Source organism: Canis lupus, chromosome 9 (genome assembly GCF_048164855.1).
Source record: "Canis lupus baileyi chromosome 9, mCanLup2.hap1, whole genome shotgun sequence".
Taxonomy (NCBI): Eukaryota; Metazoa; Chordata; class Mammalia; order Carnivora; family Canidae; genus Canis; species Canis lupus.
The window spans coordinates 45,959,694-45,986,377 of NC_132846.1; the positions used below are offsets into that span (position 1 = coordinate 45,959,694).

A 26,684-nucleotide genomic window follows, 5' to 3' on the forward strand; every position below is an offset into this window, starting at 1 on the left:
GAGCCACCTGAAAGAGCTTGCTTCATGGACCACTACCATGCAGTAGGAGCATGGCCAACATGCATCTCCTGGCCTTTCCTGGCCCCTTGTCCCTCAGCCCACTCGGTCCCTCCAGGCAGGGCCAAGGGAGGCCAGACTTGCTTACCAAGGCAAATGATTCACCATCTAGACTCCCCGACTCCCCGCCTCAGCAGGTGCGGTGCAGCCTGGAGACAGCCAGGAGATGCAGCAGCCGAGGCCCCAGCCAGTTCAGCAATGTCAGCAGAGTTCCATCGAGTTCCACTGGTACAACCAGCTAAGCTATGCTTCCCGGCAACACTCCACACAGGCAGCTAGAAGTCTCCATCAGAAGAAGCTGAGAGAACGGAGTCCTCGGGATTAAGGATCTACCCTCTCTTGGTATGGAAGAGGAAACCAACGGAAACAGAAGAGGAAACCACTGGATGTATGAAAGCTCTCCTGGTGCAGCCAAAGAACGCTTGGCACCGTGACCTCTTCCTGTGACCTGGAGCTAGAACACAACCAAACCATGGTAGCCTCTCTTTCTATGCCTCTAACCCGAGGAGGCATAATAGGTACTTGGTAAGTATTTTTCTTGATTGAATCAATAAATGAATACAAATCATCCCCAAAGGTTTCTGATCGAATCCGTTTAGACAATGCTCTGCAAACCTGTTTGAGGGCTGGCTACATCAGGATCACCAAAAGAGCTATAGCAGTGATTCTCAACCTCTTGAAATAGGTCCCTTAGGCTTTAAAGCAAATGCTATTATGATGGTAGATGGACTTTTAGCGTTGATTAAGAAAACACTAATCAGAGCTAAGTTTATGGGGGCTTGAATGTGTGCTGTGCACTGGGCTAAGTGATTTACATCCACAATCTTAATTTTCTCAGTAAATCAGAAAAGTACTTTCAGATGTGGAAATTGAAATTCAGAGAGGCTGGTCCACAGATGGTAAGAGGCAGAGCCAGGACACAGCCCAGGTCTGAATGAAATTACATCCAGTGCCCCGACCACCCCACCCTGTTAAAACACCCACCGAGAAAAACACTTTTAATCCAATCTGTACTATATCAACATGACAGCAACTACATTTGAAAAACAGAGATATGCATATTTATACTCTCTGCAAACACACTTAGATTCAAAAAGACCTTGCAGCAGCGCCCTCCCCAGATGTCTGCAGCCCACCCCTGGGAACCAGTGATCTCAATGATATGACCGGAAGCCCCCTATGCAGAAAGCAGAAGGCTACCGCCCTTAAGGAAAAGATCCACCTGTCGGCCACCATCTCATATTCAAGCAGGTGTCCCAAGAACCTCCAACTCCAGAGGAGTGAAGGGAAGACAAGTCTCCAAGGAAGGGTTAAAACAGAAGGACAGAGTCAGCAGCATTCCATGAGAAAGAGAAAACAAATTGAAAACACAGCAGAAAAGAACTGCTACATTAGCAATCCTGGCAACATATCATGGAAGGACTAACAAGGGATTAATGATAGGAAAGGGGCCTGAAAGCTGTGACCCAGACTGCTAGTCGCCCTTCCAGTGGCTATCCTCCCTCATAGTAACAGAACCCTCAAGTGCACAGTGGGCACCTGGCCACATGTAACATTAACTATACTTCCCATTCTCCCTGTTCGAAAGCACAGCCAGGTGGCTCAGAAGTATCAAGTAGCTGTCTTCTGTAACCTGTCTTAAAAGTTCTCAGCTCAGGGCCTCTGGCCCTTCTTCACCACTCCCTACATTGTGCTGCCTGGAACATAGATCTAACAGCTGCAGATCTAGCTACCATCTTGGACCCTGAGGATAATACCATACCCCAAAGTTGGCAGAGTTGTGAATGGGAAGGAGTCTGGAGCTTGTGGAACAGAGAGATCATGCTAACCATGGACTGTCTCCCGCCAGACTTTGACGTACAAGAAAAAAAAGACTTCTCATTTCAGCCACTGTGACTTTGGGTATCTTTTTTCTCATTAGTTTACCTAACCTAACAGACACAAAGTTTAATTCCACTATTACAAAATCTCTTAGGGAAACAGACATATTAAAATTGAAAATCTAAACCAAAAGCGACATTCCAGTCAATAAAATTTCCATATGACACAGCCAAAGATTTGGACAGCCTCTCCAAGCTTCTATAAAATGAATCGACTTGACACGTTTCAGCTGCATGTTTTTTAAAGAGTATGTCATGTTCTATAATAAGTGTTGACTTAAATCTTTTTTTTTTTTTTTAAAGAGCCCTCTGTAAAGAGAGCCCATATGCACTGTGCTAAGTACAGAGTGTTCAAATATAAATTAAACTAGCACCTCTCCTCAAGAAGATCACTAGCCAGGAGGAAGACTCGGGGCGTAAGAAAAGATAGAGCAGAAGACCTTTGTTTTCTATTACGAACCTTGTGATATGATTTGGCTTTTTAATTGATACTGTACATGTACTTTGAAATATATATATATATAAAAGATGTAGTAGGCAATTTAATAACACATGACTGTATTTTAATATAGTTTGATCAGATTTTTTTTAAGAATGTGCTGTTTATCACATAGAAAAATACCCAAAGGATATATATCTAAATGCTAACTGTGGTGATATCTGGGATTTGAGGTGATAAGTTTCTCTTATACTCATTCATCTATATTGTCAAAATTGTCTACATTAAACAGGTATTTCTTGTTAGTATTTTAAAAATTAAGTCATTAAAAACATAAAAGCAGTAGCTAGGATTCCTTGCATTATTATGGAATCCCAGGCATGATACTGGGAATGTCACCTGTGTCACTTCATCTACTGTCACAGCAACCCTGCAAGGTGGGTAGCATGCTCATTTCACAGATGAGAAAGGTGAGACTCGAAGGGGTCTTTTCCACATGTAGGAAGAGAAACAGCCAGGATCTGAGTCCTGCTCTAGCTTCTGTGCCCATGCTCCACTACACCATGCTGCCTCCTGCACTCGGGGCTCAAACGTCTAGTAATTACATCTCTACAATGCTGCTCTCTCTTATGCCACCGTGTAGAACCTGCATCTTCATTTTATTTGTTTTGGGGCAGTCTCATATCATAAATTAATTGGGCAGGAAATCTCACCTAATCCTGTGTCTTGTATAAAGAAAGAGCCACTGAGTGGTTTTCTCATAGCACTGTTAAGTTGATGGCTATGTCTTAGTGGCAGGGAGAGAGGAGGAGGGACACCTGCATTGAGAACAAGAGAGAACTGGCAGAGAAGCCATCAAAGTAGGAGTCAAATCTAATTCTACCTGTAAGTAACCAACTAGAACCACTAGAACCCTGGGGTCTCAGACTCAAGCCAGACCACCTGAGTAGTGCTCTAACATCCTTCTAGGGAAGAGAACAAGCTTTTTATATTTAAATAAGAGTGCTTTAGAAGACTATAGATCTGGGAAGCTTGCAGACACTCAAACCAAGGCAGCTTTGGCAAGGAGTGGCGGCAAAAGCTTGCTGATGGGCAGCATCTCACCAGACATAATTTAGGCCCAATGTGTGTTAAAAGCACCATTGCTGAGGAAGTGCATTAGCTTGGGGGTAGGCAGGAAGATGTTGGTGGGCAGTACAAGTAACCCTCCTATACCAGGTCCGAAACCACTTTAGAAGTTGTTAAGTTTTGCTCTGAGTGGTGCAGGCTGGACTCTTCAAACTCGGTATAGCATTGGTCCCCTTCAAGTCACACCACCCCATGTGATACATCAGTGAAGTCAGTGGGGAAAGCTGACTTCATGTTAAATGTTCAAACATGGGGCATCTGGGTGGCTCAGTGGTTGAGTGTCTGCTCAGGTCATGATCCTGGGGTCCTGGGATCGAGTCTCATATCAGGCTCCCCACAAGAAGCCTGTGTCTCCCTCTATCTATGTCTCTGCCTCTCTTTGTGTCTCTCATGAATGAATGAATGAATGAATGAATGAGTGAATAAATAAATAAATAAAATCTAAATGAATGAATGAATGAATGTCCAAACATGAGGATAAGAACTAATAAAGCAGAGGAATCCTGGGACCTTAAGTCCCACTGTTTCCACTGAACCTTTACCCACAAAACAGGTATGTATTTGGTGCTGAGCAGTAGCAAGAAGGTCCAATCCAGCTGTTCAGTGGAGCCCAACACAGAATGTTCTTAATCCAGGGTCTCTGCTTTGACTTACAGAACCCTCCCACTGGCCCTTCAGACACTAGGCCGTAAGAACCATGAAATACCCTAGACTGACCATCTCCAATCTCCCATCCATCACCGGGGCCCCATCAGTTGGTCCAGTGCCTATGTCCTACCCCTTCCCTTCCACAGTGGAATCTGTTCCGTTCCTGTTCCCACCCATACCACATCACCATCCTCATCTCTTTTTCCTTTTTTTAAAAAAAAGAAAAAAAAAAGAAAAAAAAAGATTTTATTTATTTGAGACAGTGAGTGAGAGAGCACAAGCCGGGGGGGGGGGGGGTAGGCAGCAGAGGGGGAAGGAGAAGCAGACTCCTCGCTGAGCAGGGAGTCTGATGCGAGGCTCAATCCCAGGACCCCGTGACCATGACCTGATCTGAAGGCAGATGCTTAACCAACTGAGCCATCCAGATGCCCCTCTTTTTCCTTTTCTAAAATGTGTGCCTTACCAGGCTAGTATAAAGGGCATCCAGCGAGAGAGAAGAAAGGTCGAGGTTCATAGATCAGAAATGCTCAACTTCAAAAGCTCTATACCTCAGCTCCCCCATTCACCAAGAACCACAGTCAACCATGGGAGAAATGTTGCTCACTGCCAATTTACCCATAGGAAGGACCATTCTCTGTATCCCAAATTGGAGGGAAGGGTTATTTTAGAGAGGAGCATTCTCCTTGTTCCATCATAGCCCAGGGGCCAGAAAGTCTACCCTGTAAGACTAGCCTGGTACTATTAACAGCTGTCACGATGCCAGGTAGAGTTCTGAGGAACAAGGGTCAGCCCTTCACCAGAGGGTCCCATGCCCCAGCAGGTCAACTCTTACAATGCTGGGCTTGGCCCACAAACCACGAGGCCCCACCCTGCCTGACTGTAGCACCCACCTTCCTCTCTGGGAAGAAGGCACTCCATCATGGGTGGAAAAGGATCAGGGGTTAGTTAAAGTCTCTCAAATACAACTAACATCCAGGATCAGAATTGTCACCAGGAGAGAATGCAGGTTGTTACTTAAGAGAGCAAGACTCCTCCCTGTTAACATTGCTGCCTGAGAATCTACTGACTTGTACCAGTTAAAGATATCAGCTGCTCTGGTTACAGGAAAAGGTCAGCAGTCTGCTAGACAGGTGAGAGGGACAGGGAGAGAGAGGGAGAGGGAGAAGGTGGGTAGGGGAAGGAGAGGGAGTGGGAGGGAGAAGGAAGGATAAAGAGATGCTCCTATAAAGGAAACCAGGATGGAACTTCTCTCATTTTCACATCCCCACTCTGGCCATAAGTCTACCCTTCCAACCACTACTGTCACCATCACTGCTGGTATCTATGGAGCACTAACTACACACCAGGCACTGTGCTAAGCATTTTACATGTACTATCTCAATCAAAGCCTCACAAAATGGGTAGTGTTTCATCACTTTCACAGATGAAGACACTGCCGCCAGGTGAAGTGAGGATATTCCTCAGAGTTACACAGCCAGGAAGTGGCACAGCTGGAATGATTAGCTTCCACACCCATGCTTTTTTTTTTTTTTTTTTTTAAGATTTATTTACTTACCTTAGGGGAGGGAGGGAGAGCACACAAACAGGCAGAGGGGCAGAAGGAGAGGGAGAGAAATCCTCAAGCAGACTCCACACTGAATACAAAGCCTGACATGGAACTTGATCCCAGGACCCTGAGATCATAACTAGAACTTAAATCAAGAGTTGAACACAGCCAACTGGGTTACCCAGGTGCCCCTCACTCCCATGCTCTTAATGATGATCTTAGTCTATCCCACATGCCCATCTTGCTCAAGCATCTACTGTAGAGAATTACAGAAACAAGAGAGGAAAAAACTCCTTGGAAAGGTTCACAGAATACATAAGGCTACCTGAGCTGTAAGCTATAAAGAGACAGGGTAGGTCCAAAGGAAAGGATCAGGAGAAGACCATTCTCAGTAGAAGTGAATCATGGGGTTTCAGACCAAAGGGAAAAAGCCCTGACACATCTAGGAAAGAGCGAATAGTCCCTTGCAGCTGGAGCAGAAACTTCATGAAGGGAGAAGGGAGAAGATGGAATGTCAGTGAAGGGCTGGGGCTGGACTGGAAACGGCAGGCCAGAAAGCAAGAGACAGGCAGCAGTGACACAAGAGTAACCTTTATGATTCCCCAGGGGAGGTGGTGAAGAATGAAGCACGGTATTGGGATGGGGAAGATGGGGCAGCAAGATGGAGTCATTAATCCCATGAACAGGGAGAAGGAGCAGCCAATGAGCTCTGGGAAATCTCCCTGGCTTCACATCACTCATTTGCTCTGCTGGGTACCTGTATGTCATTACTCTCCCGGGAAGGTACGAGCGAGCATTCAGGAAGTACAGGGGCCTTCAGAGGTGCCATTTCCCCCTACCTCTGTGCCATCATACACCCACCAACTCCTGGCTTCCAGGAAGAACCAAAGCTTTCTCATCCCCTTCCAGCTCCCCATAACCACCTGGGAACAAAATTCCTTCACCTTGTTATAGCCACCAACTCACATATTACCAACTGCCACTGTCTGGACCACATGCAGATCCACAGTCCTGACGTGCTGAGACCAGACACCATCTGCCAAAGCAGCCTGGTCCTGCATTCATCTGGGACAACGGACAAGTCCTAGATATCAGTGCACTAAGCTCCACGATCTCAGCCAAGGGCATGCAGCAGAGAGGTTAGGGAATGACTCGGGCTAAGAACGAGGCCAGAGAGGACGGCATCGGTCAGTGGGATTCCCGGGGCCGGCTAGTGTGTTGCTCTGGAGGGCCAGTCCTCAGGTGCCCGGACTCTAAGCACAGCATTGAGACAGGCTGGTTAGCAGGGCTGTGGCCCCAAGTGGGGCCTTGATTCAAACCTGGAGAACATCCAGGGCTCCGGGCCGCACCCCACTCTGGCTGGCCTTCTGGGAACCCGTGCCACAGGGAAGAGGGGAAAGATGCATATGCAGAAACCAGCACCGGGGCAGCAACTGGAAGCACTGGCCTTTCCCATGCTGTGCCCACATCTGTGCCTGCGACAGGAATTGACAGTGTGAGGGCGGGATGTCTGCTGCTCTGTCGGGCCAGAGGATAGAGGGGACATGATAGAGAACTCATATTTATAGACGGACAGTGGCTTGGTCTCAAGAGACACAGTACAATTCATCAGCCTGTTTCAAGCTATTTTTCAGTGACCCCTTTAATCAGCCCCAGCTTTCCACGGGAAGCCCACTTTCATCTCTTCTTTGGATGCAGGCTGCCCTTCCCACCTCTCCCCTTGCTGCTGAGGAAAGGTCTTCCTACAGCCAAGCTTCTTGTGATTAAAACAGACAAACTGGTGTGTTTGCAGGATTCCTCGCTCTCTCCAACATCCCCAAATCCGACAGTCTCAACTTGGGCACCTCTGGCAGTTGCCATCAGATGCAAAGTAAGCTCAGATAACACAGCTGGGACTCTGGCCCCAAGCTCGTCCAGACACAGATGTCACCAGCAGGAATCCGACAGGCAGAGGCAGAGAGTTTGCGCGGCCGTTCTCCTCATTAGAGAACCTCTCTGCAAACGGCCCATGCGGGGCCCACGCGGACTGGGTAGGGCTGCGGGTCTCTGTCGTGACTCAGAAACACCCGGCCACAAACTGGATAAAAAAGAATCCAAAGAGCAGCAGCACATCAGGCCTTTGATGAACCTGTCAACGAAAAGTCGCTCTTCTTTCTTGGCACGTGGGCCCGGGGTGTTGCTACTGCCTCACTTCTCCACGACCCGGTGTCCCCAAGCTCTGCCTCCAGAGTTCCCCTGGCAGGTGGGGCAGGTTGCATTTTCAAAATGGCACACCACCTCCTATTTTACATGCTTTCCTCCAACGGGATCTGGACACTCCTCCCAGGAAAAGGCAGGTCTCTGTCCCCTCTGCATCTCTGCGGGTCTGAGACTCACGGTAACTACTAGAACGCAGTGTAAGTGACACTGTGTGACATCTAAGCCAGAAAAGATGGTGCAGCCTCTGCCTTGTTCACTGCAACATCTGTGCTTGAAGCCCTGAGCCACTGTGTATGAAGGCCAACTTGGAGGGGTTACACCACCACCAGCGGCATTAGCCTTCGAGTCCTCCCAGCCCAAGCACCAGACTCATGTGTGAACGAGACTTCCTGATGATGCCTGCCTCCATCTGTGGCCTCACCTAGAGCCTCCAAATTGTCCCAGCTGAGGCTCCAGACACTGAGAAGCAGGAACAAGCTATTCCTGCTAAGCCTTTTCCAAATTCCCAACCCTGTTTCCAGGAGAGTAATGAAATGGTTCTTGTTACGGATGGTTTGTTCTGAAGCAACAGTAATGGAAACAGTTGGTGGCACACTTGTGAGTCTATTCTCATATCTGCTGCTAGCAGAGAAGCAGCTGTTCTTGGAAACAGTATTCTTAAAAAAAGAAAAGCTCCCTTTTATTGAGCATTTACTTTGTACCAGGCATTATGCTAAGGGCTTATGTGCATAATTTCATTTCACGCTCATTACAATGCTATGAGTAAAAACAAGGATTATCCTCATTTTACAGAAGAGGAAATGGGCTCAGAGGTCAAGTTCCTTGCCCAAAGCCAGATCTACCTGATTTGGAGCTCTGCTCCCCAGCTGCTTGGAGACAGGAGTTGTTTCTATGTGGAAGACTCAGATACTTAGGGGCACGGCTTTCCTGTTCAATCGTCCCGGAGTGGGAAATTCCTAAAGAACCCAGGTGATGGGGGTGCCCAGGTGGCTTAGTCAGGTACTAACTACCTGCCTTTGGCTCAGGTCATGATCTCAGGGTCCTGGGATTAAGCCCCATGTTGGGTTCTCCGCTCAGTGGGGAGTTTGCTTCTCTCTCTCCCTCTGCCTTTCCCTTTGCTTCTGCTGTCTCTCTTTCTCTCTCAAATAAATCAGTAAAATCATAAAAGAAAAGAAAAAGAACCCAGGTGACAGAGGCACAGCACTGATAAACACTTAACCATGGCTAAACTGGGGCAGTCCCCTCCCCTAGAAAGTCACTGCCATGGCCCGCCACCCTATTACCAATTCCCCTTGAACTCCACTCCTTCTTTAAGACTAACTCCACCATCAACACCTGCCAGAAAACTGCCTTCTCTGGACACCATCTCATGTCACACCTTGGCACACTATTCCATACTGCATCATGCTGTTCTGGTTGTTTGGGCGTGTTTACACAGTATGGCTCCAGAGGATGGAAAGAATGGTGGAAGTGACGTCTATGTTACGTATGTAATAAAGTGATGTGCTGTATTTCCTATGGCATGTGCGTCATCATGGGCACGTCAGTTTCTCATGAGGACCTGTAGGTTGAGAATCATCACCCACACACAGTGCAAACACCCTAGGCTCTGTAGCCTGTGCTTCACCCAGGGCACTACAGAGGAGAAACGATTTTAGGATGGAAGAAGAAGCAGCAGGACCCACCACAGATACCCGTTGCCATCACCTTAAAGGTAAGGAAGTCCAACCACAAAAGCTCAAAACAATGGGAGTTGCCATTTTGAACCCCAAGTCCTTAATAGTCCTGGAAAGCTAAGAAACACACATTAAAGTTTCCTATGAGTCACTCCCCAACCTCTCATCTAGGAGGAGGGAGAGGCCAATCCCAAGGAATGCCTCGGGCTAAGGCTGGCTTTGTTCTGACTCATGGTCTTCCTGTCTAGGCTACAGCTACCTTTCTGAGTACCTTCCTTCCACCTCCATGCCCACTAGGATGGGTGAGATGAGTTTTGTGCCTGTACCTTCCTGGCCTACCTCCAAAGATGACTCTATAAATCCTATCCACCATGTGATGGAGTTGAGGATCTTACTATGGTCAGTAAACTCAAAACCACACAGAGTTTCAACGTGGTACACCTCACCTTCTAGAGGAGAACCAGTGTTTTGTTTCCTTCCCTGCTACCTGGAAAGGTATGACCAGAGGGAACAGGAGGCACACTGAGGACAAAGCACAAGCTGATACCTCACAAATCCTCCTCTGCCCCATGGGATATGTGTGACATTCCTCAAGCACTCCTGGCTCCCTTAAAATTAAGGGAAGGGAAAAACAAATGGTTAACTGATACAGGTCACAGTCCTCCAAGACAGGAGTCTCCATCCAGTGTACCAATGTCTTAGTGATTTACAGGGGAAAAGCATTCTTATCAGTAGCCTAACTTTCAGAGACTCATAATTCAATTTCCTGGAGGCTTAACATCACCCCCCCTCCATGAGTGATGTGGGAACCAGAGGCTGAAGGGAGAGTAATCAAAATTACATTCCTTTATGACCTGCAGGACAAGGACCTAAGGCAGGTGGAATATAACATTCCTCCAAGAAGCTCCCAACTGTCTTAATGTTAGTGCCTTACTAGGAGGAAAAATACCTGAACTTACAATAGCCAGGCCTCCAGTATCCTGTAAATCTTCCTCAGTAGATGGAAATCCTTTTGGACACCTCCCTTTGTCCTTACCTCCCCCCAGCTCTCAAGTATATAATCAGCCATTCCTCACAATCTCTGGGGCAGCAGCTCTTTCTGCCCATGGGTCCTGTCCTTGTGCTTTAATCAAATCACCCTTCCTGAACCAAAGATGTCTCAAGAATTCTTTCTTGCCGTTGGCTCTGGACCTCACCAACATTCCAAAACTACATCCAGTAGGCATAATGGGCATAACCAGAAACTGTTGGGAAAAAGCTCGAATGCTTCTTTCCTGCCCTCTCGAAACCTCCCATGAGGAAAGGTCCTGGAATACATCCCTTTTCCTGGGCAGGGACATTCTTACTCTTCCTACAAGGTCATTATCAGTGACTTTCCCGTTCCCAGCCGCTATTCCAACATACTACATATAAAATCAAGCACCAAAAAAGCTAACGAGGAACCTGAAATTTGCCAAATTCATGGTCCCTATGACCTGGAACCTTGCATACAAAGCCAGCCTTGTATGTAATGATCACAGGGCAGAAAGGTGTCCAATGGGGGCGGAGGAGTGGCAGCATCCAAAAGTAAATCAAAATTAGTTGGACTCTAGTTAATTTGTCAGGCATCAGAGGGTTCATATGCTCCACAGAAACACCTGTGCCCTCCCATCCATTGCCCTTACATAAGGAAATTCATCAATTTCCTCCTTAAAATGCCTTTCTAAAAAGCATTTCTGTCAGAATGAATTTACACAATTCCAGTCCAGCTCCCTCCACTATCCTCCCATCACAATACCTCGAAAATACTGGTGACAACAAAGTCAAAACTCTTTATGAGACTGGAGAAGGGAACAGCTGGGAAGCTTCACTCATGTTTGGGTGCTGTTCCACAAGCAATCAATTCAACTCAGAGCATTAAGGGATGAAGGATGGAAAGTTAAATTTCTCCTTCACGATACTAATCTAAAAATAGAAGCAGGCACTACTAGCATGCCTAGCTGTCCTCCACGGGGAATGCAATTGCCATGCTGGTCCAACACAGTCCACCTGGTTACAAACTCGGCTGTAGAAGCAACACCCCAGGAGGGCCTGCTCACCTCCAAGAGGACAGGGGACTAAAAGCCAAAGCATCCCCAAAAAACCACACAAGGCTCTAATATCAACAAATATGGCCAAACCCTTTTTGAACATTTACATTACTTTTCTAAAAATTTTTAAATTCCAAGGGGTGCCTGGGTGGCTCAGTTGGTTGGGCATCTGACTCTTGGTTTCTGTTGGGGTCGTGGTCTCAGGGGTCGTGGTCTCAGCCTACACCAAGCTCCAGGCTCTGTGTTCCAAGTTCAGTGCAGAGTCTGCTTGGGATTCTCTCTCTCTCTCCTCTCCCTCTGCCCCTTGCCATACTCCTGTGCACTCTCTAAAATAAAATTAAAATTTTTTTTTAAATTCCATAAATAAGCATCTGTGAATTTATCTGAAATCTATCTATATTTCTGTTGTTTAAACGAAAGCAAAACCACAATACTAACATAAGCAAAAACAAGAGTCAAATAATGTGGAAACTTCTGTTACAGTCCAATTTTTGGACAGCTGTATATAAGCCTAATTTTGGTCGACAAGGAACACTAACAAAAGCAAAGCTGAGGCTACCAAATGATGGATAAGATTCACATTGTGCTTCTGGGGGGGCCCTGGGGAAAGAGGAAATGAGATAGTAGCCCGCAGCTCCTGTGCATTTGAGGACCACTAGGTTCAGGGGTGCCAGGCCCCTGGGTTGGAACAGTAAAGGATCCCCTCCCTGCAATTCCAGATATGGGGATGATCTGCCTCACAAAGGCCCCAAGACCAGGTTTAAAGCCAGGTCCAGCCCCAGCACACCTGGACTCTGGTGAGTCACAGGGTCCATCCTATAGAACAAGCTACTAGAAGTGGGTCTCCTATTCTGCAATCTGCTCTGAAAGAACAGAGAAGACAGACCACCACACGAGTGCTGGAGAGCCTGGACTTGAGGTCAGGGCCGCTATTCTCTAGCTATGTGTTCTTGGGCAATGCATTAAACTCATCTGAGCCTCAGTTTCCTCTACTGCAAAATGGGGCTATCACCACCTCTACCTGGAATGCCTTAGATAGATACTGCTCCAAATAAATTCTATAGCACCAAACACAAAATATGATTATTCTTCATCCCATTTCTAGGACTACTGCTGGTGCAGGGGAGTGGAGGGCCATTTATTGCTGTCAGCATGAATAATAAGCTAAGGGAAAAATCAGATGTCACTAAGAATCTTAAGTCATTGGAGAAAAGCTTATTTTGGAAAAATTTTAGTTGATTTTTCACTACCATCCATGGGACTTGATGTCATCAGCTGCCATGCACTTGCAAAAGACAGGCTAATTTATGATTAATTTTATGATTTTGAACAAGAGAGGGGAACTGACAATGACAGAGATTGTTACTGATCCTCCATGGGATTCCTATTCCTAAGCACAGAGAGCCAAGCCAGGAGGTGATTACTTAAGAAAAAAAAAGGTTTTTCAATCTGATTTAAAAATGGGCAGAAGACCCTCTTTCCCAAAGAAGACAAATACCCAACAAACCCATGAAAAGAAGCTCAATATCACTAATCGTCAGAGAAATGCAAATAAAAACCACGATAAGGCATTACCTCACATCTGCTAGGATAGCTATTGGTGAGGATGTAAAGAAAAGGGAATCTTTGTGTGCTCTTGGTAGAAATGTAAATTGCTGCAGCCACTATGGGGAACAGAATGGAGGTTCCTCAAAAAAATGAAAAGCAGCCCTACTTCTGGGTACATATCCAAAGGAAATGAAATCACTATTTCCAAGAGGTATCTGCACCCCCCATGTTCACTGCTGTCTTATCCACAAAAACCAAGATATAGTAACAATCCAAGTGTCTATCCATAGCCAAATGGATAAAGAGGATGTGCCACATACACACATATAATGGAGTATTAGTCATAAAAAAAAAAAAAAAAAGAAAGAAAATCCTGCCATTTGTGACAACATGGATGGACCTTGAGGGCATTATACAAAATGAAATAAGTCAGAGAAAGATACAAACTATATGATCTCACTTATGTGGGGAATCTAAAAAAAAGGCAAACTCATAGAAACAGAGCAGAATGATGGCTGCGAGGGGTTAAAGTGTAGGGGAAATGGAGAGATGCTGGCCAAAGGGTACAAACTTCCTGTTAGAAGATGAATAAGTTCTGGGTATCTAACGTACAGCATGGTGACAATGGTGAGCAATACCCTATTGGGGAGCCTGGCTGGCCCATTCAGTGGAGCATGTGACTCTTGATCTTGGGGTTGTGAGTTTGAGCCCTATGTTGGGTGTAGAGATTTCTTAAAAATAAAATCTTAGGGAGACCTGGGTGGCTCAGCAGTTTAGCACCTATCTTCAGCCCAGGGAGTGATCCTGAAGTCCCAGGATCGGGTCCCACATCAGGCTCCCTGCTTCTCCCTCTGCCTGTGTCTCTGCCTCTCCCTCTCTGCGTCTCTCATGAATAAATAAATAAATTTTTAAAATAATAAATAAAATAAAATAAAATCTTAAGGGCACTGGGTAGCTCAGCGGTTGAGCATCTTGCCTTTGGCTCAGGTCATGATCTTGGGGTACTGGGACTGAGTCTCACATCAGGCTTCCCATGGGGAGCCTCCTTCTGCCTCTCCCTAGGTCTCTGCCTCTCTCTGTGTGTGTCTCTTATGAATAAATAAATAAAATCTTTAAAATAAACAAATAAATTTTAAAAATCTTTTTAAAAAATACTGTATTATACACTTAAAAACTGCTAAGAAGAGTAAATCTTAAATGTTCTCGCCACACCAAAAAATAGTAATTATGTGAGGTGATGGATGTGTTAACCAAGCCTACTGTGGTAACTATTTCGCAATATATATGCAGATGAAATCATCACACTGTATACCTTAAACTTACACAATGTTACATGTTCAATTATATCTCATTGCAAGTGAGGGGAAGGGTGGGGAGTCTTCACAGTTTTTTCTTCCTGAAAACTGAAACACCTGGCAGAGCCTAAACACTGGTCTCTTCTACAGAACCCAGGGAAGAAATGATTGAGTTCATGTGAGTGGGCAGGAAAGATGCAGACTGGGCTGCTCAGCAGTGACCTCTGGGGCTATAAGCAAAGCATCCTCGATTCCCCGGAAGGTGTGGAAATTCTTATCCCGCTGTCCTCCACAATACTTGGGACCCAGCTGGAAAACGTGGCAGGATAACAGGCCCCACTGTCAGGGGCCATGGGTGCCTGAAGGAAAGGACACATGGTCACGATAACCAGGCATTCCCAACAGCCTGACTTAAGGCAAATTACTCACTGTCCCCTGGTCACAGCTCTAAGATTCCTTTAAGCTCTAATCTTATCAATAAACACAAAAGGGAGTTATGAATGACTGGAAACTGAAGACTCTCAGCTAAGTCCTTTTCTCCTTCTTCTTGGATTCTGAAGGTTAACAGAATGCAGAAACAAACAAAAATAAAATATATCCAGATGGCCTGTACTCAAAGACTGAAGTGGCAGGAGATGAGGTATACAGACAGGAATAGGCAAATCGCATAGAAAGAAAGAGCAGTTGCATCTGCACTGTGCAATCTGGGGTAACTCTTTTTCTCTTTTCAATAATACTTTTTCCTGTTACATTGCCTTATCAGGGATATCAGGTTGTAAACAGTCACAAGGATCTTGAGAGAAAGGTCTGAGTTACAAGATCCGTCACTGCCAGGGCCCCACAGCCCCATCGGTATGGCTCAGGTCCTATGGTAGACAGATAGGTACAGAGTCAGAACCTCCACAGCTGGGCAATTCCAGAGGCAAATGTTAGGCTTCTATCTGAGCTCCAAGGAACACCTTCCAGCTTGTTCCGTAGAGGAGTTTGAGTCTACCCAGAAAGGGACTAGGGATAGAAAAGGCAAGATTTCAGGGCACCGGGGTGGCTGTCAGTTAAGCATCTGACTCTTGATTTCAGCTTAGGCCATGATCTCAGGGTGGTGAGATAGAGCCCTGGCTTGGGCTCCACACTGAGTGTGGAGCCTGCTTAAGATTTTCTCTCTCCCTTTCCCTCTGCCCCACCCCTCCTCTCTAAAAGAAGAAGAAGAAGAAGAAGAAGAAGAAGAAGAAGAAGAAGAAGAAGAAGAAGAAGAAACAAGATTTCATAGCAACAATGGAATTGCTGCCAAACATTGGGACTTCTATAGGCAAAGTCCCATTTGTGTGTGATTTGTGAGAGAGGGGAAGAAGAGAGCAGAAGAAGATGGATGAAAGAGAAACAAACTACCTCTGTTGTCCAGAATTCTACTGGGATTCCTGTGTTTCTATAGAAAAAAATTATCAAAGGAGAAACAACAACCCCATGCCTTAATTTCACTTGCTTCTAAGAAGTAAAAGTAGAGTTTAGGGTAAGAAGGAGATTGACTTTTCTTTGTATTTCAATGTTGAACTAATTTTTACCTTCTGTATATATCCCATTTTGAATTTTAAATATCTATAGAGCAACTGGAGAGAATTGTCAGTGAAAACACTGACAATGCAAGAACAAGACAATTTATAGTCAAAGGTACAAGATCACAAGCTGTTGATATAAAGACTAAGGGAATAAATGCAGCCTCTGGAATTACAATAATTATGATCAATATACAGAGCAGTTACCATGTGCTAGACGGTGCTAAGAGCTTCATCTAGATTATTTCACTGAATCCTCACCTCTACCCTACAAAATGAGATGGGTGGAGTTATAATTATTCCCATTTAACATAAACTCTTTGTGCTTTAGTTTTTGTTAATCATTTGTGCAAGGTCCCAGCTAGCAAGTAATAGAGCCAAGACACAAACCATGTCTCACCCAGAGCTCACATGGGCTCATCTCCAAACAAAGAGAGGGTTTCCATGCTAAACATGGGCTCTAAAGTAGAGTTTGGGCATTGTTTAGATAACATCCTGGGTAGCGGGGAGAGGTTAATGCATGGGAACCGGCACAGTGCTGGAATCTGTGATGACCACACCCCCAAACATTTCCTGAGTACCTACTAAGTGCTGTGCCCAACCAGATGTGGAACAGCTATAAGCAATTAAGCTACTGCACCGAGATGGTAAAAGGACAATTATGCTCCGTTCTCCTGCCAAAGGAAGACCACACCAAAAAATGGTCTCTTCAGCCCACCCTGAATATTCCAGTCTTTAGCAACAAGAATGCTAAGTTGGTTTGGGGAAGCCAGGAGGGGGTGTACAGAAACCATTCCCTTTGACCTCGGCTGTAGACTGGTGCAGTGGAGAAAAGGGAAATATATTGCCTTCCTCCTGGGGCAAAAGCATTTTAATTATCAGCTGAGAGGCCAGCAGAGCCATAAAACTGGCCAGCTGTCCCATTCAATCAGGCCAAAGGCCATAACAAGACAAGGCAGCATTTCTCAGGGGGCCAAAGCCCTGAGTTAAGGCAGGTTCCAGAGGGAGGGAGAGACACCGGCCTTTTCCACCAGAAGCCCAGACACAGTTGGAAGGGGCTGAGAGGTATCGATCCCCTTCTGTGGCTTCAGCTGAAATGAATCTGCCTTGATGAGTTGGAGCAGTAAAACTCCCCCTGGCTGACCTGAGGAAAGGGCTGCTCCGGGTTGCCTAAAATCCTCATGCTACTTTAAAAAGGGAAACCCACTATATGCTGTGTGCACCTAAAATAACCTAAAATAACAAGGAAGAGAAGGAAGTTTCTCCTATCCTTGGAAAGAGGAAAAAAGTGCAGCCCCGTTACAGAATGTGGTCCCTGTGTGACACACGACACACGCTGTTTCATGCCATCTTAAAGAGACACTGCTCTTTTCTGTATTGCCCACATTGCACAGATGAGGATCCTGAAGCTCCAAGATGCTAGCCACAAGCTGAATGTCAGGGCTCAAGAAGTAGCTTTAATCTAAGTCTCTCTGACTCTCAAGCCAGTGTTCCTTCCATTAGCCCACAGTGATTCCCAAAACTAAGCTTAAGGGGAAATGCTTTCTTCTCAGATCAAAATTTCCAAGTTTCCTACAAAGAGCACAAATCCTAGGGATGAGCAAGACTCAGCCTTAACATGTCTCATTTCTAGGCCTCACTGCGGCGCTCCAGCAGCTGCACCTGCAACTCTGTTGGGGAGGGGCACAGAGGCACTCAAACACTAAGTGGGCCTGAGCCCCCTCTGAAAAGGCCTTACCCTGATTCAGAGAAGTGGGTAAGACAATAGCAAAGTTCTGAGCCAGCAGGATGCCCCTCATTCATCCCCAAAGACAGAAATGGCATTTGACTAACAGTGTCCTGCCTCCATGATGAAGGCTGCCCTTGGTTACTCGTGAGTCTCCCTCATGATTCATGTGACCGGAGCATCTTGTCTCAGCAAAGCCATCTGTCATGCTCTGGGCAGCAAAGGGGGAGGGGTGCACCTGTGAGCTCCCATCAACTGTTTTCTTCCTAAGCCACTTGGAGAATATTCCTGCCATCGGGAGCTTCGCCCCTGCAACAAGCAGCTACAAAGCAGGGAACCCCGGGCACATGGTAGCCTGACACACAGACGGACCACAGAGTCACCCCCCCCAGACACACACATTTGCCTTTTAAGTCACAGAATGTCAGTCCTGGAAAGGACCTCAGAGATCATCTCACCCAAACCTTTTATTTCACATACAAGGAATCTGAGGATCAGGGAGTACAAGATGTGCCCAGGGCAACGCCTGTCAGTGCCAAGGGCGGCACGTGGGCCAGTGTTCCTTCTACTGCACCAATTCTCCTCCTCCCCAGATGCCCAGTTTATAGAAGTTCTCTATAACGGTGTTGATCCATAACCTTCTCAGAGTCTTAGATTACTCAAGGTAACAACCCTGTCTCCCAAAATAAACCTACATACATTCTGTATAGATTCCAAGGGTTTCAAGGGCACTATGTTAATAGCCCTTCCCTAATAAGAGAAACGAGTATGGCTCTACATGGAGCTGATGGGGGAATTGCAGGGGATTCCAAGGTAAAGGGATGGGCAACCTGGGGAAGAAGCTACGTTTCCTTCCTGACTCAAGACCACTCATGTCACCTGCTTGCATCTCCCTTTCTCCAGCCACATCTAACCTTGAGCTACCTCACAGGAATGAAATAAAACACCAAGTTAGGAATTGAAATTTTTCTAAGAGACAGGGAAAAAAGGAGAGACAGGCAGGTTATTGTCTCCTTAGAGGTCCTACAACACAAGCCTTGACCCTGAGCAATGACAGTGCCATAGACCAGCTGCAGAAGGTGGAGGTCACTACTGGGTTGTTGCCTAGGGAGAGATGTGGAAAAAAGAAGACCTCATAATTTGACATTCAAGGCAACAGCGGCTCAAATCAGAGGAAACGGATAAAGGGGAAGACACAAAGGAATCATCTGGAATCAGAGCTCACCCAGCTTTAGAAACCCTCGTTGTGGGGTTATAACTTAGGGGCAGAGTATTTGACTATAGAAGCCCTTCTTGCCCTGAACCTGCCACCTCATGGAGGCTGTTTTCTCCAAGATAATAGCTCAAAGTCCAGACCAAGATCCTTCATTTTCTGCATCAACTGCAACACAGGCTTTACAGGTGTCTAAATGTTGCCCAGTGCCCCATGCCACCTCCTACACCACTAAGCTGCAGAGAAGCCCCCAGAGCCACCACAGATGAAAGCACCCCAAAGCAAGCCCGGGGAAAGGATGGCAAATCTTCCACAAAGAGAACAATTTCCCTCCTGATCCTTCTCAGTGGCCCCTCAGCCCCAGCAACCACAGGAAAGGACCTTGGGAATGTCAAGGGTATCATCTGCCTCCTGGAGGGAGCCATGTGCTCACTGAACATTTGAGTCTGCTGGTCTACCCGCCTGGACCGTCCTGGCCCTACCTCCCCTCACCGCTTTGTTTCGTTCCCTTTTGCTCCCTCAGGAGGTTCTTAGGCATGTCCCTATATTGTCATTCTCATGGTGCCAACACCTCCCCTCCACAACATGCACTCAGTCCTCACTTAGGTCATTCCCTATGACCCAATGGGGAGCTCCTTAAGGGCAAGGCAAGTCTCTGTTATTGCCTACTATTGTATTCTCAACACCAACCACTCAAATTAACGAAGAACCATCTCTGTGCAGGAGATGGCCATGCCCAAGGGAAAAGGGGAAAGCAAGGTTCCTGGGCAAAGTTGAAGAACTGAGAGCTGCAACTTGACCTCCAGGTCAGACCTCCTGGCCTCACCAGGTTTGATTGTTTGCTTCATTTCAGCTTTATTTACTTATGTATTTATTTTGATTTGCAGAACATGCCTCTGTGTTCATGCAAAATGCTACCCAACAACTGAACAGAATTGTCTGGAGTACATGCCTGGAGGCTGCCGGCTAACCTTAGGGATTGCCTCCTCCAATCAAAATGATCCAATTCATTGAGCGCTTGTATGTTTCTGCCAGGAAAAATCCTCAAAACATGTCCATTACCCTCCAACTCCGAAAGAACGAACCTGTAGCAAAGAACCACAAAGACCAAAAATGGGAAGGAAAATGGGGAGAGAGATCCAGCAGTACCTAAGCCAGGTTCTGTTGGAAGTATCTCATTTGGGGATACATTCCTGAGACATAAAAAGGTATTTTACGCACTTCTTAAAAAGGCCTAGGAACTGGGTTCTCTATCCAATACTTTGCTGCTTCCCAGATCCACCCTGGGAATGTTTCTTAGTTTATTTTATTGTCCTATAGGAAAAACTGCTGCTATGGCTACTCTTCATCCTTTTCTAGGAAAGCCCTTCCTACCATATTGTCTTGGCCGGGATCCCTGTGTCCTACATGCTTCTTCTATTAATTCATTCTTGCACATAGGAATGTGCTCCACATCAGTGTATAGGAAGAAGTACGCCAGAGAGTGGAATCCGGTGGGTCACAACATTCCACAGCACATTCACAGCCTGGAGAACTCCTACCCAGGGACCACAATCAGGGTCTGTGGCCAGTGTCCAGTCCAGGTATAACCCAGGGCTTAGAATGTTATCACCAGCCTGAGATCAAGGGCAAGATGGAAGCTGTGTCCTCCTTACACTTCCAAGAAAGCACATCTTCCGCTTCTTTATCTTGTGAATTCTTGAGAAAAGGTTGCGAAGGGCACAAAGGAGGGAGGGATACTCTTCAGCCTCTAGTTGGCAAGAGGGGCAGCAAATCAAACAAATCAACAATGCTAGAAGGGGGATTGTGAGGAGCATGGTGGGGAATTCACAAGGTGGGAACACCAGGAGCCCTGAGGTTGGGTGGAGCAGACTGGCAGTGAGTGTAGGCAGCAGGGGCGGTGGCCTGCTCCAGCAGCACCTGGCAGCCCACAGCTGGCTGTGGTGGACACACTGCCAGTGAGTTCCTTGGGGCTGGCATCTGAGGAGGGTGCAGAGAAGAGGGCAGAGGCACTGGAGGTTGGTAACAAGTACACTGTGAAAATACCATCCTTGGCACCCAAAACATTGGTGAACTCAGACATCAGGAAGGGGGCAAGGGTCCTGGAGATTGTACAGGGGACGAAAAGCCATGTCCAGGCAAAGTCCCAGAGAATGTGGGACATCCTCTGACAAGAGAAGGGGAGGTTTCACATTTTGAGATCCTGTAATACAGCAGACCAGTTCAAGGGATACTTTCTCTATTCACTCATTTACATGTTCATTCACGTACCTGGAAGCTGAAGACACCAAATCTATTTGGAGGCACCAGGTGACTACTTAGCAATGACCACGGTGATGGGCTGTTGGGAGGAAGCAGCCAGGTTTGAACTGAGCACAGGAAAATGGGTCAGGTCTGGATGGGCAGAGAGACGAGGCAAGAGCATTCCTGGTGTGGCCAATTTACCACTCACCTCTGGTGTTCAGCTATGAAACTAAGAGTGAGTCAATCACACCTTAACGAAATGTGGATGCTATGGCTCTGCGAGTAGGGGAATATTATTTCTAATTCTATAAAACCAAAGCACTACAGGGCCACAGGAAATAATGCCACGAAAGGCCCCAGCCGCGCAATGGCAGTGTGCTGGCAACACTGGTGATCAGCAACACGTATTGAGGGGTCAGACCTGGCCACAAAGTCTGCTCTTAGGACCCCAGCAGCGAGCCCCTAGAGAAATGCCTGACCCCTTCTGAGCCTCAGTCTCCTCATTTGTAAAATAAATATAAAATAAAATAAAATAAAATAAAATAAAATAAAATAAAATAAAATAAAAAAGACACAGTCTAAACGGTTGCTGTGGAAATGAAAAGAAAATCTACATGAAATACTTTGTGCCAAAAATAAAAATAAAAAATAAAAAAATAAAGAAATACTTTGTGCCTGTGGTACCTGGGTGGCTCAGTGGTTGAGCATCTGCCTTTGGCTCGGGTCAGGATCCTGAGGTGCTGGGATCAAGTCCCTCATGGGGCTCCCTGTGGGGAGCCCACTTCTCCCTCTGCCTATGTCTCTGCCTCTCTGTGTCTCTCATGAATAAATAAATGAAATCTTTAAAAAAAAAAAATGCTTTGTGCCTAACCTAAAGAAAGCACTCAATAAGCATCAGTTGTATTAGTAGTAGTAGTAGTAGTATTACCATTATTGTTGCTACATATGGGTTTGGTTTAGTTAATGGAGCATATCTAATTAGTGGAATACTGTGCAACTTTTAAATATCTTGTGGTGGAGGAATATTTATTCACACAGCGAGTCACAATATGCTGATAAGTTGGGGAGCACAAAGCATGCTACAAGCAACATGGTTATTATGATTTCCTGTGCACAGTTCTGGGTAAAAACAAATATCGATAAATGCAAAAACTGGAGAAACAGGCTGCTTTAACCTCTATGTTTTTTCTACGTTTTCTAAGTAAAGGAAAGAAGTTATTTAGTAATAAAAGCAATAACACAACCTTCACTCTAGGCAAGGCTTTTCATTTTCCAAAGCTTTTTCATATGACCTCGTTTTTATACTAATTTAACTTTTAACGACCATTATCGAACTATTATTCTTCCAAATGTCTTTAAGCCAAAATCCTGAAATCCATCTACCTACCCCCCCAAAAGGACAATCTTTCCACTAAGAGACCATCTTTCATTGACACCTTTGCTAACAATCAAGTAGCTGGCTTCTCTCCAAATGACAGACATAAATCCATTTTTAGAACCAGGGCTTTTTGTAAGTAGTTTTTAAAGTGACGTTTGAGTTAATGATGCAATGTGGTAAAGTAGTATGAACCATTAGCTAAATCGGAGGTCTGAGCCACACGTCCCAAGGCCTGGCTAACCTTATTTGGCTGTATGATGCCAAACATCTGAAATAAACAGTTCTTCCCAGTGCATGTCCCGCATGGTAAGACTGCCAGCTGCTTCCCTCACCAGCCCTGCTCTCCCTCTTCCTTGGTAATAGACCCTGATTATTAGCTGGGCTCACTGCCACCCATTTTAAAGTCCTGCATCTCCCAGCCTCCTCCGTGCCAGCCATGGCTATATGATTACCTTCTGGCCAATTAATGCAAGCAGATGTGTTTCGCTGGACTTCTGGGAGGATCATGGGAGCCAATTCAGCTCCAGGAGCACTGTGCTTCTGCTTTTGTGCTTCTGCTTTTCCTCCTCCTTCAGGCCTGTTACTTGGACCAAGTAACTGGCATTTCAGCAGCCATCTTAGACCATAAGGCAAGCCTGAGGATGCAAGCCATGTACCGGGATGGAGTGAAAAATAGGAGCCTGGATCCCTGATGACACTGTGATGTCCTAAACCCGGCAGACTTCTTTTCAAAGACAAATGAACGTACACCTTGTTTTAGCCACTGTTATTTTGGTTTTTAGGTTAGGTGCAGTCAAACCTAAACTTATTGAGGACTATATATCAACATCGGACGCTGTAGGGGTTCCACTGCCAGTTAACAGCATGTGACTTTTTTAACTAGGTGACCAGGATAACAAAGCATTTTAATTAATCACCTTTCCATCGAGCCTTTCATAACAGTTAGATTTTTATCACCAACTACTTTCTTTTTTTTCCACAACGACAGCCCCCACACATACATACTCTTCTCCCTAGTAGGTCTAAGTCAACTAATACATATGATTCACAAAATCTGCCCTCATGTGACAGAGACCAAAATCCAACTCTCTGGAACCCTTAAAAAACAACAACAACAACAACAACAAGAGAAACAGACCAGCATCCCCAGGTCTGCAAAACACAGAGAAGCCGTGACTCTCCAACTGGCGGGTAAAAACTAGCACATTTCTAAAATGATTTTCCCAGTCATGTGCACAGAGCAAAGGGGTAAAAACGACAGTGTTATCAAGACTCATATTGGACTCATACAATCCCAGGCAAAAAGCCACTATAGACAAATGTCAAGGCACTATCCCAGCTCCCATGTGAGATTTATAGCAGGCATCAATATCAGCACCAACCACACGGCCCAATGGACTATGCACATTTCTGAGCATACATTACCCTGATAGGGTCAAGGGTCATTCTGTACCCTGTGTTAAGTCTGACTCCCGCCATAACACAATGCACCAGGGGGCTCCTCCCCGGCGATCCTAAAGCCCACCAAATACAAAGAAAGAACAGAGTTTTGTCTCCTGAATGACAGAATGACACTGAGGTCTCTTGTCATCTCCTGCAGCCAGGAGAACTTTGACAAGTTAACTTTTCCTTCACAAGAGCCTAGACTTCCAAATGCAAATCTCACAGAAGGTAAAACCTTGTGTTGACAGCTTGAAATTACATTCAAATTTGAAATTTCCTGGAAGAAATGATTGCTTTTTACAATTCCATCATCCTAGCTCAAGTTCTTAAAAGGGCTCAATAGGTAAGATGAGAGCACTTTGTCTCCTTCTTCCAACATGATAAGGATATAAGAAAATTCAGCTCCTACGTCACATTTTCTACCAATACATCTACTTATTCTTACTCCATCATCCAAAGCAATATCTAGGCAGAAACGTGAAAGGGCCACCAAAAGTTTTAATTTAATATGTTTGAAGAACAGAATCTGGGAGGAAGGAGGAGAATAATCATATTTTATGGAACTTAAATCCATCATATGCATTATATATATAACGTTCCATCTTTTGCAAAGATGAACTTTTATTAAGGGAGAAGAGGGCTCAAGTAGAAGAGATAAGTAAGAAAGGCCATTTTAAAGTAACTTGGAAAGTATATTTTGTGTGTGTGTGTGTGTGTGTGTCTGTATAGTGTATATATACACCCACATTTATATACATAGATAAATATTTACTTTAAAAATGTCTGGAAAGGGCTGCCCAGGTGGCTCAGTGGTTTAGTGCTTGCCTTCGGCCTGTGGCGTGACCCTGGAGACCTGGGATCGAGTCCCATGTCAGGCTCCCTGCATGGAGCCTGTTTCTCCCTCTGCCTGTGTCTCTGCCTCTCTCTGTGTGTGTCTTTCATGAATGGATGAATAAAATCTTTAAAAAAAAAAAAATGTCTGGAAGGATATGCCAAATGTAATAGTTACACTCTCCGAAGGAGAACATTATCGGTTACCTTTCTCTTTTTTGTTTATCTGCGCTTCCTAATTTTTGTACCACAAAAACATCTACTCCACAAAAACATCTAAATAATTTTAAAACATATTTTTTAAAGTAAGCAGATTCACAGTAGTATCGACAGAAAAATAAACCACATCTGGAACAGCTCAAAACAAAACAAAGTCTGAAGGATTTCTGGGCTCAACGCTGAAGGAGACAGAGAGCAAAGTTCCTGCAACCAACACCATCTCCCAAAACCCTAATGCCCTCTTCTCCACACAGGATGCTTAAAGTGATTTTAAGTATACCCTATTTAACAAATGCTATCCTCTACCACACAGTGCAGGCAAGAGAGAGCACAAATGACCACACAAAAGCCGCACAGTACAGCACCTGCAGAGTCCTCCAAGGAAAGAGACTGGTTTCCACCAACTCACTATGTAATTATGCCTAACACTTGCTTTACAATCTAGTTTATGGATTCTGGATGTTTAATAAGCAGTTACTTCTCAGTTCCCTGCTATTAAACACTAAGTAGTTACCACAATTAATAACACCCATAGGCTACCAGGAATCTATAATATGACCAGCCAGGTCATGCTCTCCCAGTGGACACTGTTACCTGAATCAGTCCCACAGCTTAAACCACATGCCTCCTCCTCTTCCTTAGAGCCCCTTCTCTGGCAGGTACCTCAAGTTGGAGTAGTCAGGTAGAATGCAAACAGGTATTAGAGCTACCTGTTGTTCCAGCAAAGAGGAAAACCCCTTTTGTAATCACAGACACACTTCCCTAAAGTGGAAAAACATATCTGCCTATATATATGTGGATATATATTGCACAGCATAGCAGAATTATACACTGCCAACCTTGCCTGTTAATATGAGCTCAGAATTATTGCAAACCCCACAGCTGCCTCATTCTTCTCTTTCTAAACCAATTTTTCCTGGCATTCATTCCACCCATACCTCTCAACTCAAGGATGGAATGGTTTTAAGCAAGGAGTCTTACTGCCCACTGTGATTCCATTAGGAATCCACTCCCACTGTAGCCATGGGCTGGGTATAAAAGTGCTCTTGAGCCCTCCAGCCCCATCTCTTCATACTCACTGTTACTGGACTTAAGGTCGCGGTGGATGATGGGGACAATTGCCTCATCATGTAAGTAGTTCATGCCTCTGGCAATCTGCACAGCCCAGTTCACCAGGATGTCTGGGGGAATCCTTTTCCCAGATAACACTCTATTCAAGGGCCCTCCACGTGCAAACTCCATGACCAAGCAGAGGTTGGGTTCCTTCAGACACACCCCCCTAAGGGCAATGATGTTGGGGTGCTTCAGCATGGCGAAGAGCTTGGCCTCCTGGCGAACATTCTCTATAGTCTGGCTGATGTCCTCATCGGGGTCATGGCGAGCTGCTTTCACGGCAACCTCATCCCCTATCCAGAAAGCACGATAGACCTTCCCAAAGCCCCCGATGCCAATAATCTCTTCCAGGGTTAGCTCCGCAAAATCAATCTCTAACACTGAGAAAGAGAAGAAAAAAAGAAGTCAAAAACATTCTGAAAACACCACTGAATCACCCATTTACCTGGATGGGTAAACACAACAAGTTATCTGTTCACTTG

General features: G+C 45.5%; 1 protein-coding gene across 1 annotated transcript in view; it reads right to left on the bottom strand.

Moving 5' to 3' along the window:
* MAP3K9 (mitogen-activated protein kinase kinase kinase 9) overlaps nucleotides 1-26,684 on the bottom strand; it is a 74,777-nt gene that overhangs the window by 41,009 nt on the left and 7,084 nt on the right. Inside the window, exon 2 of the mRNA XM_072839122.1 lies at nucleotides 26,169-26,582. Within this exon, the coding sequence (XP_072695223.1) occupies nucleotides 26,169-26,582 (414 nt within the window). The remainder of the gene's footprint in view (nucleotides 1-26,168; nucleotides 26,583-26,684) is intronic.